The sequence below is a fragment of the Cavenderia fasciculata genome (assembly GCF_000203815.1).
Source record: "Cavenderia fasciculata unplaced genomic scaffold Scf_Dfasci-G-o-80e12.f1-5, whole genome shotgun sequence".
Classification (NCBI taxonomy): Eukaryota; Evosea; class Eumycetozoa; order Acytosteliales; family Cavenderiaceae; genus Cavenderia; species Cavenderia fasciculata.
The window spans coordinates 1,966,663-1,980,850 of NW_004457735.1; the positions used below are offsets into that span (position 1 = coordinate 1,966,663).

The 14,188-nt window shown below is 34.9% G+C and overlaps 6 protein-coding genes across 6 annotated transcripts; 3 read left to right on the plus strand and 3 right to left on the minus strand.

The window, feature by feature from the left end:
• Positions 1 to 150: 150 nt before the first annotated feature.
• anapc8 (anaphase promoting complex subunit 8) lies at positions 151 to 2,240 on the plus strand (the record flags this gene model as incomplete). The annotated part of the gene is made up of 3 exons (XM_004361252.1): positions 151 to 1,222; positions 1,313 to 1,696; positions 1,789 to 2,240. 3 exons carry the CDS (start codon positions 151 to 153, stop codon positions 2,238 to 2,240), a joined length of 1,908 nt encoding a protein of 635 aa, XP_004361309.1.
• A 156-nt stretch (positions 2,241 to 2,396) lies between these two features.
• DFA_05592 (uncharacterized protein) lies at positions 2,397 to 4,819 on the minus strand (the record flags this gene model as incomplete). The annotated part of the gene is made up of 3 exons (XM_004361253.1): positions 2,397 to 3,837; positions 3,921 to 4,554; positions 4,612 to 4,819. The coding sequence occupies 3 exons, from the start codon at positions 4,817 to 4,819 to the stop codon at positions 2,397 to 2,399; spliced, it is 2,283 nt and encodes a 760-aa protein (XP_004361310.1).
• Positions 4,820 to 6,737: 1,918 nt separating this feature from the next.
• Positions 6,738 to 7,558, plus strand: vps55 (vacuolar protein sorting 55 family protein; the record flags this gene model as incomplete). Its single annotated transcript, XM_004361254.1, has 4 exons — positions 6,738 to 6,792; positions 7,016 to 7,054; positions 7,176 to 7,336; positions 7,436 to 7,558. 4 exons carry the CDS (start codon positions 6,738 to 6,740, stop codon positions 7,556 to 7,558), a joined length of 378 nt encoding a protein of 125 aa, XP_004361311.1.
• Positions 7,559 to 8,253: 695 nt separating this feature from the next.
• On the minus strand, positions 8,254 to 9,473 carry DFA_05594 (uncharacterized protein; the record flags this gene model as incomplete). Its single annotated transcript, XM_004361255.1, has 3 exons — positions 8,254 to 8,479; positions 8,679 to 8,871; positions 9,458 to 9,473. The coding sequence occupies 3 exons, from the start codon at positions 9,471 to 9,473 to the stop codon at positions 8,254 to 8,256; spliced, it is 435 nt and encodes a 144-aa protein (XP_004361312.1).
• Positions 9,474 to 9,524: 51 nt separating this feature from the next.
• On the plus strand, positions 9,525 to 11,627 carry DFA_05595 (uncharacterized protein; the record flags this gene model as incomplete). Its single annotated transcript, XM_004361256.1, has 2 exons — positions 9,525 to 10,480; positions 10,580 to 11,627. The coding sequence occupies 2 exons, from the start codon at positions 9,525 to 9,527 to the stop codon at positions 11,625 to 11,627; spliced, it is 2,004 nt and encodes a 667-aa protein (XP_004361313.1).
• A 147-nt stretch (positions 11,628 to 11,774) lies between these two features.
• DFA_05596 (methylenetetrahydrofolate reductase) lies at positions 11,775 to 13,649 on the minus strand (the record flags this gene model as incomplete). Its single annotated transcript, XM_004361257.1, has 2 exons — positions 11,775 to 12,824; positions 12,912 to 13,649. 2 exons carry the CDS (start codon positions 13,647 to 13,649, stop codon positions 11,775 to 11,777), a joined length of 1,788 nt encoding a protein of 595 aa, XP_004361314.1.
• Between the last annotated feature and the right edge of the window lie 539 nt (positions 13,650 to 14,188).

Sequence of the window (14,188 nt, forward strand, 5' to 3'; positions counted from 1 at the left end):
CTTTTCATTTATTATTATTATTTTTAAAAAAAAAGAGGAGGGAACCGTCTCATTTGGCAAATTAAAGAGATCTTAATGATTGAAGCACATATCAATGATCATTACTTGTTGTAAGAATAGTAGTAGTAGTAGTAGTAGTAGTAGAAAGATATGATCAATACTAGTAGTAATGTTATTGCAAATAGTCATATAGGTGTAAAAGAGATACTATTGAATTCGATTCAACACCTATCGACAAGAGGACTGCTGAACAGTTCAAAGTGGTCGTGTGAACAGTTAAAAGGATTGGTGCAAGGAACCGTCGCCAATCAACTACCAAGCTACTACAAAGAATCAATCATCAACCAGACATCTAGTCACGAGTATGGCAGTCAAGAGCACATCGACTATCTACTGGCAAAGAACTATTTCGACTTGAAAGAGTATCAGCGATGTGCAGATCATTTGAAAGAGACGAGCGCTATCCACCCAGTCAACCAATTCCTCTACTATTACTCAACCTATCTATCGAGTGAGAAGAGATTTGCACAGAAATCAATCGAACTACAAAATCAATATCAACTAGAACAACAGCAACAACAGCATCAACAACAAGGAGGAAATAATAATAATGCACCCAATCATGAAGATGATCCAACTAAACCAACCAACAATAGTAATAATAATAATAATCCAAACAGTCAATTTGGTGATGGAAAGATGGTTGCATCTGCTACACACTTTAAATCAACAAGTAAGGAATTACAACAACTATGTTTTGAACTAGATAAACTTTACAACAACAATAACAATAATAATAATAATAACAATAGAAGTATTGATGATGATGATACTAGTGATGATCAAGATACTAGTCAGAGTGGTAGTAGAAATGTAAATTTTAAAAAGGATGCATTTCTATTATACATGTATTCAATGGTATTAAAGAGAAAGGGTGATCAAATCAAAGCAAGGCAAATACTATTGGAATCATTACATTTGTATCCATGTAATTGGTCAGCATGGTTGGATTTGGCAAGTCTATGTACAGATATTCAACAAGTTTCACAACTATCGTTGCCACCAAGTGACCACTTTATGAAAGACTTTTTCCTTGCGCATCTCCTTCTCCAACTTCACCAAACCTCTGAATCACTTCAAGTTTATAATCGTCTCTTGTCCACTTTTCCAAATTCAACTTATATCTTGGCTCAAATTGCAATTTGTAATTTTAATCAAAGAGGTAAAAAAATTATATTAATTATATTATTATTTGTTTACGATATATTGTATATTAATTATTAATATCTTTATTTATTTATTTTTTATTTAGCATATGATGTAGGAGAAGAATTATTTGAAAAATTATTAATTAAAGAACCACATAGATTGGAGAATATAGATATTTATAGTAATATACTATATGTTCGAGATAAAAAGGCTAGTTTGAGTATGTTGGCACATCGAGCAATGGAGACTGAAAAGTATTGTCCAGAGACTTGTTGTATTGTAGGCAATTACTATAGTTTGAAATCAGAGCATGACAAGGCCATTGTATATTTCCAAAGAGCACTTCGACTCAATGAAAATTATCTCGAAGCTTGGACATTGATAGGACAAGAGTTTTTGGAAACTAAAAATGTTAGTATGGCAATCAATGCTTATCGTCGTGCTGTTGATATTAATTCAAAAGATTATAGAGCTTGGTATGGTTTAGGTATGTAAAGAAAGAACAAATAACAATTTACTACTACTATTAATCCAATTGAAATATTTTATTAATCTTTCAAATATTTTTTGTACTCTTAGGACAAACATATCAATTATTAAATTTACCATTATATTCATTATATTATTTTAAAAAGGCAACAACATTGAGACCATACGATCCAAGAATGTGGTGTGCGGTTGGAGGATGTTATGAAACTCTACAAAGAATACAAGACGCAATCAGATGTTATGAGCGGGCAGAAGAGAATTTTGACCGTGAGAATGTCGCATTGTCCAAGTTGGCTAAACTATACCAAGAGATGCAAAATCACGAAAAGGCAGCATACTATTATAAAAAGAATCTTTTACGACTCGATCATGAAAAGGTTGATAGCAAAGAGATTATAAACGCCCTTCTTTTCCTAGCCAACTACCACAAGAATATTAAACAATACGATGAATGTGAAAAGTATTGTCTTCGTCTATTGGATTATGCAGGTCCAGAAAAAGAAGAAGCTAAATCATTATTAAAAGATCTTAAAAAAATGTAACCAGAAATAAAAAGAAATAAAATAAATTGTTGTAGTATTTTGGATGGATTAATAATTTATTTATTTATTTTTAAAAATGTATGGTATATTGTGTAATATAGTATTATAGTATTATCATTATAGTCTCGAGTTTTATAGTTTTTTTCTTTCTTTCTCCTACTCTTCATTTTGATTCTCTTTTTCTTCCTTTTCATCTTCTTTGGGAGGTTCTATTTTAGGAGCATCAGTTTTGGCTGGAGCAGCAGTGACTGGTTTATCATAACATATATGATTCCAGAGAGATTGATGCCCACCAGGACTTATAGTACCGTCGAGGTTTTGAAGTTCATGTACAAAGTAGACGGTAAAAGAGTACAACGTCTTATTGCCGTGACGCGCAGAATTGAATTGACGACAAATGTAACGACCAACTTCAAGACGGAGAGCATCGGCGCCATAGGCATTGTAACCATTCTCCCAAAACTTGAACCAACGATGGTTACCATAGGTACGGTCGAATGGAACGGGCTTGTCAAAGTCGACTTGATAGTTGATGGGACCGGCCAGATTGTGGAACGTCTCGTTTTTGAACAACTCGATGGGTGTGTCGTCGTCGAGCTTGCCGTGGATCGTGTGCCACCAATGGGTCTTTGGTGGGGAGGGCGAGAACATGTTCCAGCCCTGATCCCAACGAAAGAGGAATGCCATTTGGGTGTACTCGTTCTTCCAGCCGACTCTGTAGTGGAATGTGTTCAAGTTGTACATCAAGATGATGTAGCAGACCCATGCCAACCAGATTTGGTTGAGAATGACCCATGCCTTGTGTGGTTGAGCACGTGGATACTTGCGACGTTGGTATGTAGACAGCTCGCGAGAAAGAGTTTGTGATTCTTGTGACTTGGTGTGTACAAACAACATGATGCGAGCAACAATGTTGGACACTCCCATGGGTGTGTAGCTGGCCATCCAAGAGAACAAAAAGAGGATTGGTGACTTGGAAGCAAGGTGGTTAAGTGCCATAAGATTACGACGACGTACTCCATACCCGTCAATTGTAACAAACCAATCATCTCCCAATAAGGTTCTACGTGACATGCTACTTGAAGAACTATTATTGGTCTTGCTAGTCTTGTCATAATCATCATCTGAACGATCGACATCATCGTGATTAGTATCATTACTATTACTATTATTGTTGTTTTCAGAAGAAGCAGAGATAATGTCACCTCCACCCATTTGGTTACTGTCTTTGATCATTTGTTCGAGTGGAGCATAAGTGGCACAAGATGGAATGATAAAGAATGTCTTCATGATCAACGTGGTGTATTGAGAGAGTGGGCTGGAAGTGTTGTAGTAGACACGGATTGAACGTTGACCCTTCATCAACTTTGTTTCAAACCAATCAAATGTGTACTCCCAAAAGAATGGTGGAAGATTAGCAGTCTGAGCCAAGGCAGTCACCCAAAAGAACAGACCCAAACGAAGACACAAAACAAATCCTAAATGCATTGCCATGAATCCAATAGCTCCAAATAATCTACAATAATCTGTATAGATTGGAGAAAACAAAAAGAATGCTCCCCATAATTCCCATTTTGCTACTGCAATTGTTAAGATTCTAAAAAAAAGAAAAAAAAAGAAAAAGAAAATTAATTATTGTGTCACATATGATTTGATTTGATTTGAAAAGAATTGATTTACCTAATAGTAGTTCTAAATTGAACAATGAATTTAGCAAAATCAGTTGCAAAGTAATCCAAGGTGATGGCGTAAAAGGTGGCTTCACCATTCTTCCATTCCTCACCACTCTTGTGGAAAAACGAGGAGATGTACATGAGAGACATTTGGAGGATGATGGCAAGTGTAGAGAATCCAATGAAACGGTAGGCATCAGTATTGTAACCGGGACGCTTTGAATAGGTGGCACGTGTAGAGGGAGAGTTGGCTGATCCGCCAGCACCCACGTCAATACCAATCTGTTCGCCGTTGCTGTTACCACCGCTGTTGCTAGCAGTACCGTCTGAATGCAATAATGATTGTTGATCGTCACGGAGTATGTTTCCATGTTGTTTCTTGTCCTTGTCTTCAAAGTACCAACTGTCGACAGCAAAACATTCGGCCGATGGAATAAAGATGGCAAAGAACAACATCATACGGAAAAAGACGTCACCACCGTGTCCGACAATACCGACGTATGCCTGCAACGAGATGGTAAGGAACCATGTAAGGAACGATGTCAACTTGGTACGGTATCCAATCGCCATCATAAAAGCGATGCAAAAGTGGACGGTAAAGAGAAAGGCCTGGAAGGTGAAGCTAGTGTTGATGAGATGCACTGGCAAAAAGTAGTTGCTGCTGTATTTGGTGACGATCAACGATCGAGGGATCATACCCTGCTCCGTGTAGATGACAAACAAGTCACCTGAACGCTCGACAATGTCGCCCATTACACAAGCGGCCATAAAGAAACGAAAGGCTGCCATCGAACGATAGTCCATTCCAATCATACACGTCAACTTGTGTTTGAGATAGTTGTAACTATCTACCGAGAATATATTTCCAATCGATACATCCTGTCTTTTAAATCTTAATTTACCCATTTTCTTCTTCTACAAATTTGTTAGAATAGAGTGAGTAAAGAAAGAAATATGAGTATATTATATATAAAATTGATTGTTGTGATTCTTCTTCTTTCTAAACTATCCTTTCTCTTCTTCTTTTAACTTTTGTCGTGTGGGGGTGAGGTGAGTAAGTTGAAAAAAGAGTAATAGATAGATAGGGAAGAGATAATAATAACAATATAGTACAACAAAATATTGAGTGTAAGTTGAACTGCTCCTTCTCCAGCTCCTCTTTTTCAAATTAAAAATCGTTCGATTTTTAAAATGAATTAGCAAAGTTCCTTTGAAAGAGGAAGCTCCTCCTATCCAATTATCTTAAAAACCATATGGAAGGAGGGAGGGTGTCCAATAATGATGATAAAACAGATATTTTAAAAAGTAAAACGAAAAAAGAGTATCGTGCATGCCTACCTCCATCATTATGATATTATATACATATAACCAGGTGCAATAACTGGTTGGTTGGGTGTTTGATGATTCACTCCTCTTGTTTGATAGATAAATAATAATAATAATAATAGAGACAGATAAATATATGTTTAAAAGAGAGAGAGAGAGAGATAGAGAATAGAAATGAATGATTGTACAACCCTCACTACTATTTCGGATTGAGATTATCATTCATAATCAAACAAGAGGAAAGTGGAGATGGTATTTTCAAAAAAAAGTATCTGACGGAAATGACGTATAGGTCAAGATCTTAGAGATGTATGAAGTGTTGTGGATGTCCAATGCGAGATCTATTGGATCTGTTTGTTTATAAATAAATATAGACAACATCTGTTCATAACACATAATAATAATAATAATCATTGCACAATACCATTATATTGAGCATTCACACTTCATTTGATTGATTGATTGATTCTTCTAGTTATTCTTACCTTTCTTTTTCCAACTACTAGTAGCTACTCCGAGATGGAATAGTAGATTCTTTTATAGATAGATCACTATATATATATATATATATATATATATTATATATTATTGGTATTGAGTTTTCATTCAATAAAGAATGAAGAGTAAAATAGAAAAGATAGAAATTGATTGATTGATATAGATGGAATAAAAGGAGAGGATTAGCTATAGATAGTTAAATTATATCAATATAAGAGAGAAATTATTTAAAAATATTGGTAATCAACCTACAAAAAATATTATACTACAAATATATTTTTAACACTCTCTTCTTTCTCTCTCTCTCTCTCTATATGTATTGCAATCACTATGGCAATGTATACAACATTAATAATAACATTGCAACTACGACAACAATCTGCAGTGAGAGTAGTGGAGGAGGAGGAGGAGGATTGAGTGTGTGTCTACAAAAAGAAATAAATTAATTTAAATAAATTACTCTCATGGTAAAGAAGTGGGGGTGTAGGCGTGTGTATTTTTGATGGGGTGTGATCCAGTAGTTGGCCAATGCCATCAAACAACCAGCTTATAAGTTATGGTGGAGTGGAGCCATCCATCAACACTCACAAGTAATAAGAACAGTTTGTAAAAGGGGGTTCAACATTTTAAAGCTGAGAGGGAAGGGAAGGATAAGATAATATAAATGATTTCTTTTTTATTTTTATTATTATTATTATTGAATCAAAGTAAAGAAGTATAGAATATATCATCAAATCAAATCATATGATTTGACTTACTTATTTTTATTTATTCCAAAAAAGCAAAAATAAAAAATAAATTTAAACCAAATCCTCCTTTTTTGGGACACAACTTTGAAGAGTGTGTAATCAGTTCACCACGCCTTATATTATTTCTTATTATTATATTATTCTTTCTTTCAAAGATACACAGTATTATCATTATCAACAACATCATTATCATTATCATTATTATTATAGATAGAAGGGAACATATTGATTTAACATATAGTAAATAAACCATGGGTCACGACGTTAAAGGTATGTGTACATCATCATCGTCATTATCAGAGACTTGCATATACTTACTAGCAATCAATCTATTATCTTTCTTTCCTTTATCTCTCTCTCTCTCTCTCTCTCTCTACATCAAATGATAATAGTGTAAGTTGGTTATATTTACATACATAAAGAAAGAAGAGATATAGTGATGATTGTTATTAACAATAAGTTGATGTTTATTTTAGAATCATAGGGTTTTCATGTGCATTTGCAGTAGGTTTATTATTAAATATATTAGCATGCGTTGTATCTAAAACAGGATGGCCTATTATAGTTGGTATGCATTAAAAACAACAACGAAAACAATCCTAACATAACATAACAGTAGACACATGTTATGTCGCAACTTTTAGCAACATTTTATATTCATACCTACTTTTTATCTTTCTTTTGGTTAGTTGTATCATATTTCTTGGCACCATTCCCCAATATGGTGTGTAAGAACAGAGACCAGTTTTCATCAGACTCTGGTTCAATGACCGACCTTGGTCTCTTTATTACAGGATTTTTAATTGCCAGTGGATTTGGCATTCCAGCTGTATTGGCTCATTCAAACATTGTAAGTCAAAGAGGATTCCTTTATCTTATCTTTTTATCGCCTTGTTGGATTTAATAGTGTCCTAATATATTATTATTATTATTATTTTCATTTCAACAGATCAGTTATAAGGCATTGGGTTTCGCCTTGGGTGGAGGTATTACAGTTTACGCTACTCTTATTTCATTTATGGCCTATTTCAATAGACATCATGATGATGACGATGGATGGGGAAATTACTAAATCAATAACAACAACAACAAAAGAATCATAAAATTATGTATATATTATAATATTATCAAAACAACCAACAAAACAAACCAAATATAAACCACAACAACAAACGCAAAAGATTGGATTGTGAATGGAATTTAAGGATTGTAGATTTAGATAAACAACAAACAATAATTCAACCAACCTCTTTCCAATCATAGCTAACTATTTATCATTCATCAAATCCATCGTAAAGATGTGAGTTGTTTTCTCTCCTTTTTTTTTCCACAACAAATAATTAATTTAAACCAAAAGATCTACTATACATTTACAATATTATTAATAATAAATAGTGTAGAATAAAACACACAACAATCACTAGAGTATACTTTTTAAAAATCAGATAGGTGTTTTATTTTCTTTTTTTCCATTAATAATAAAAGATTTAACATCAAAATATAGTTATGGCCGTTGTGGAGTAGTACCTTTGGACATCCCAATGACTTGAGTTGTTGGACTTTTTCTAGAAAGTTGAGGTTGATCACAAGGAAAAAAGAAATTTGTATTCTTGATAGTAGAATAGTATTTTTGATTATTGAATTAAAGAACACCGAATAGAGAGGGTATGGTGGTTGTCATTGACTATAGAGAGAGAGAGGTTTAAATGAAGTTAATAATAGTACTAGTTATATTAACACAATATCGATAGGGTGCATGTGGAAATATTAATTACCAAATAATCTCAACTTGTTCAAAGAATGATTGGTTTCCAATGCATCATAAATTGGTTGATATTTTTGAATATCCCCATCACAAATGATCATTTGTAGAAGCTTGATCTTTTTATTTGTTAAACATCCTGCTAAACAATCCACCATTTGTTTTGTAATGACTCCATATTCGTTTGAAGAGATTTTGAGTTTCTTTAGGTTTGGTAAACTTGAGATTAAACTACAAAAAGCTTTAGAGTTGATACCTCTTGTTGTAAATTCATTCAATTTTACTTTTTTTGAATTTATCTGATCCACTTAATGCTTCACATGATTTTATAATATCTTTACCATTTCCAACTTTTTAAATAAAAGATTAATTAATTTAAATTGGTTGATATTTCTAAGAAAACTTACCGAATCTATCCCTTATCTCTTACTCTTTAATATTATCAACCATAGTAGGAGTAACGATTGAACCATATTCAGTATCAGAAAGGAAATACAAGGCATTTTGTTTTTCAGACAAGAAATCAGTTGGAAGTACTACTTTGGATCCAGAAAAGAATCGGTATTTAATAAATGATTTGTTTTCTTTAATGTCTTGATACAACTGTTCAAAATCTTCTTTTACTTTTAATAAAAAAAGAAAAGAAAAGAGAATTAGAGAATATTTCTAAAAAGTATCAATGATTAATTTCTTACATTTTTGAAAAGCAACCATACCATAAGATAGAGTGATATCCAAAAATTTTGAATTAGATACTCTTATATATCTTTTGTCGTTTCACTTTGTTTTGAAAGAAAATTTCGATTTGATTACTAATTTCTTTATAACCAAATAATGATTATAATTTAAAAATTCAATTTTGATTGGAACAAAATTACTGGAATATCGATCGATCCTAATTTTGGACAAATGAACCCGATTCATTTGATCAACTAATCTTTCAATCATTCTATGAATTATATAGATCATTTGAATTTTTTAAATCTTTAATATTACCATCGGTTTGAAAATAAAGATGTACCTGCTTGGCCACACAGTTAAAGAAAATGGGAATTGATCAAGGAGACCATCCAAAATTGGTTAAATTAAACGAACCATTAATGGTTGGTATTGGATGATGATGATGAACACTGGATAGATATCCCAGGGCATTTACATTCTTGGTTTTTTTTCAAATATCCGAACCCTGAAATATGGGTGGTTTCAAACTTCCACCCGAAGACATTATTAAAAAATTGTGTGTAAAAGATATAAAATATTTATAATATATTAAATAATGGATAATATAATAGATAAAGAAGAAGAAGAAGATGAAGGTATTATTTTAGGAATATCAACATGTATTGTAACAGCAAAAATAGATGGAGTTACAATGAATGAATGTGTTCGTGTTGGGAGTAAAAGGTTATTGGGTGAAGTAGTAGCAATCAAAGATGACAAGGCATTCATTCAAATGTACGAACCATGTCACGGACTAGAGAATGGTGGTCCTGTGATACGAACATATTCACCGTTGATGGTTGAATTGGGTCCTGGTCTACTATCAAGCGTATTCGATGGTATTCAACGACCACTCAGTAAACTATCAAAGAATTACTTGGATGCATTGTATAGACCTGACAAGATCAATCAAGCAGAAGAAACTCTTGTTGATCAACAACAACAACAGTCTTATTCCTCTTCTATTCACGTACCATTGGGAGAGACATTGTCACCACTCGATCGAAACAAACTCTGGCACTTTGAACCTGTATATGAATATGTTATTGGAACACCGGTCACTGCTGGTGATATTATTGGTCGAGTACAAGAAACACCACTCTTTGTTCATTGGATTATGGTACCACCCAATGTTATCGGTGGAAGAATCATTGATATTGCATCAGAAGGTGATTACAATATTGAACATCCACTAGCAATGATAGAGATTGAAACATATGATTCGTCAACCTCTACCACCTCTACATCTATCATACCAGTCACCATGCTTCAAAAGTGGCCAGCTAGAAAACAACGACCATTTGTAGATAGACTCGTACCCAATGAACCACATCTATCTGGATATCGTGTATTGGATTCATTCTTTCCATGCGCCAAAGGTGGAAGTGCCGTCATATCAGGATACGCCGGTTTAGGCAAGTCAATGATATCCTATCAATTATCTACATTTTGTCAAACTGATGTCGTCGTACATAGTATGTGTGGTCGATCAACTGATGTTGCTGAATTAATGTATGTAAACAAATCTAAATACAATATTCTAAATTAATAGTTGATATTTATTTATTTATTTATTTATTTATTTATTTATTTATTTATTTATTTCTGTAGAATGGAATATGCAGAAGTAACATCAAAAGATCCACAAAAATTAATTGATTCACAAGCACCTTATTATAAACGAAAGTATGATTATTTAATTGATAAGACTGTTTTGATTGGAGATACACCAGTGTCATCTGCTGGCATTAGAGAAGCTAGTATATTGGTGGCTGTAACCATCAGTGAATACTTTAGAGATATGGGATATGACGTCACTACGATTGTGGATTCACTGTCGAGATGGGGTGATGCTTTGAAAGAGATATCACAATGTTTGGGTGAGATGGCCGGTCCCCAAGGATACCCTCTCTATCTCGGGTCGAGACTGGCATCGTTTTATGCTCGTGCCGGTAAAGTATCATGTCTTGGTCGAAAAGAAAGAGAAGGGTCAGTATCACTATTTACCATGGTCTCTCCACCCGCGTCGAATGGTGGTTATTGGGGAGACCATCTTTCCGTTACATGTTTGGACACTGCCAATGTATTCTGGGCTTTAGATCCAGCACTCATTAGAAAGAGACAATACCCAGCCATACACTGGCTGCACTCTTACTCTAAAGATATCAAACTACTACAAGACTATTATACCGAAAGAGGAGGTGAAGACTTTTTACCCAATATCACCACGGTCAAAGCAATCTTGGCAAAAGAAGAGGAATTGCAAGATGCCATTATCACAATTGGTAAATCTTCGCTACCCCACCAAGATAATATTGTATTGGACGTAGCACAGATGGTTCGAGAATACTTCCTTGCACAAAACTTGTTTGCACCCTATGATCTTTACTCCACCATTGAGAAATCCAGTTATCTCATTCGTAGTATTACACTCTTTTACAAGAGATTTATTCAATGGTACAACCAACACAAAAAAGAATTAGTCAACAAAGATTATCTCCAAGACATCCACAGAAACCGTCAATTACAATCACTAACCTACAAAATGACAACAATGAAATTTAAAAATGAATTTGAAGAACAAAAGGAAATGTTTAGATCATACAAAGAAATAATTCAATCCATTGATACTTTTTTTGATGATTTTAAACTAATATAAATTAAAATGTAATAATAATATTTGTACAGAATAATAATAAATGTTTGTCTCTAAAAAAAATACCTATTATTGTTATTGTTGTTATATTTATTATTTTATTTGGTTACATAAAAGATTGAGAGTATTCTTTTCCTTTTCTTTTCTATTTTAAGCTTGTGGACTCATATTGCCATTAACCAAATCAATAAATGGTTGGAAAATATTACCATTGACGAAATTATTATCGACGACGTTGATCAAGTAGTAGTTGTCGATCATTTCATCCAAGACCTTACGGCTGGTAGAGTTTTCGTCATAGAGAGAACTCCAACGAGATTGCCAGAGAGCAAAGGCTTCATCCTTCCAGACGAGGAAAGAAGAGTGATCGACGACGGTTGGTTGCACGACCTCCTTGCCTGGGAAGATACCCCATGTGACTGCATTGGTGCCCTTGGTGTTGGTATGTGAATCACCCTTACGGTTCAAAGCGTGGAAGGTGATCGATGGACACTTTTTAAAGATCTCGATGAGGAGGTGCATGTTTTCTGGCGAGGCAAAGAGCTCGATATAGGCCTTTTGGTAGACATAACCGTTCTTGCCACCCCAACCATGGGTCTTGTCGGTGGATGGAACGCCATTGACGGCAGGTTGACTGTTGATAGTGAGAAATCCGTGGCTGTTCAAAAAGACCAATTGCTCCTTGATAGCCTCAGACTCGACCGACAATGGGAGATCGTTCCATGGCAACTTCTTGACCTTGTCACCCTTGCAATAGTTGGCAAAGACTTCATAGACGTCTTGACGGGATTGGACGTCGCCATAGACGTTGGTGGCGCTGGTGGCGTTTGGATCAAACTGGTGCGACGAGAGATGGTAGTCGGACAAATCGCCAAAGGCCGGCGAACGGTAATCACCCCAACGACCATTGGGGAACTCGTCCCACGAACCAGTACGCGAGATATAACTACGAGGACGATTCTTCCAAAAGATGGGACGAACCTCTTCCTTGAGACGGTTGGTGCTGGCGCATTGAGCCCATGGCAAGTATCTATGTAATTGGTCGGGACGGATCATCTCTAATCCCTTGAGAACCTTTCTCACACTTCTCTCCAAATTCAATGTATAAAAGTGCAAACCATCAACTCCGGCTGCTACCATTTGTTTACACATCTCTATACATAAATTTACACCATACTTTTTAACTTCTTCATCGTTATCCTATAAATTCAAAAAAGAAATGAATGAATGTTAATATTAATATTTTTTTGGAATGTTTTTTTTTTGTTTGTTTTTTTGTTGATTTACTTTAATTGGTTCAAGGGCATCTAAAATATGTTGTGGTACAACAGTCTTTGAAAGAGTGGTCATACGCTTGAAACCTGCATAGGTGTGGATTGGCATGATACCTGGGATGATTGGAACGTTGATACCGATGGCACGACACTTGCCAACAAACTCGACAAACATATCGACGTCGTAGAAAAGTTGGGTGATGATGAGATCGGCACCCATGTCGACCTTGGTCTTGAGGTGTTGGAGATCGTCTTCCAAACTGGTGGCATCAGAGTGTCCCTCTGGATAACCGGCAACGGCAATACCAAAATAGTCACCATAGTGTTGACGAATATAACGAACCAAATCAGAGGCGTGGGCAAAGCCACCCTCGATCTTTTTCCATTCCTCACCACGAGGTGGGTCACCACGCAATGCCAATATATTACGAACACCAGATTCCTTGGCTTTGGCCAAGGCAAAGTCAATCTGGGAGACTTGCATGTTGGTACAGGTCAAATGCATCATCGTCTCCAAACCACAGATGTTTTGGGCAGTGTCGGCAATCTCGAGTGTCAACTCGCTGGTGCTGCCACCGGCACCCCATGTAATGTCGACAAACAATGGCTCGAGCAGCAACATACGACCAAGACGATCATAGAGGTTTTGGACACCCTCCATTGTCTTGGGTGGAAAGTATTCGAACGAGTAAAAAGGTGTTGTTGCACCATTCTCCTCCTTGTGTTTTTTGATCTTATCAATAATTTTCATTTTGTTTCCTTTCTTATTAAAGTTATAATGTATTTATATATATATTATATTTAACACCTGTAGTAATAGTAGTTGTAAATAGAATAGAAAGTTTGAATTAATTAATAAATGTATCACCAAAAGAGAGTGTAATTTAAATTAAATGGTCAATGAGAATAAATTAGATTTAGAGGACAACAAATGAAAAGAAACAAGACGAAATGAGCAATTCTTGTGGTTGGAATATATGTGATATCTAGTTTAGATCTGCGTCGTAGTGTGGTGGTGTTTACGAGGTTGTTGTAATTATTTTTTTGTATGTTGTATGTTACTCTACTCTCTTTAATTATTACAAATAAGATAGGATAGCTATCAAATGGTGCTCTTTCTATTTCTCCTCTCTTTGTTGAGCTAAATCTTTGTTTGGTCATGATCAAACAAAAAGCCATAGAAAGGAAGGAAAGTGTGTGGAATTGTGTGGAATTGTGTGTGAGTGTGAGTGAGTGAATGCTTTTAAAAGGGAGGGAGGGTGTCAATTGTAACACAATTTTAAAAGAATG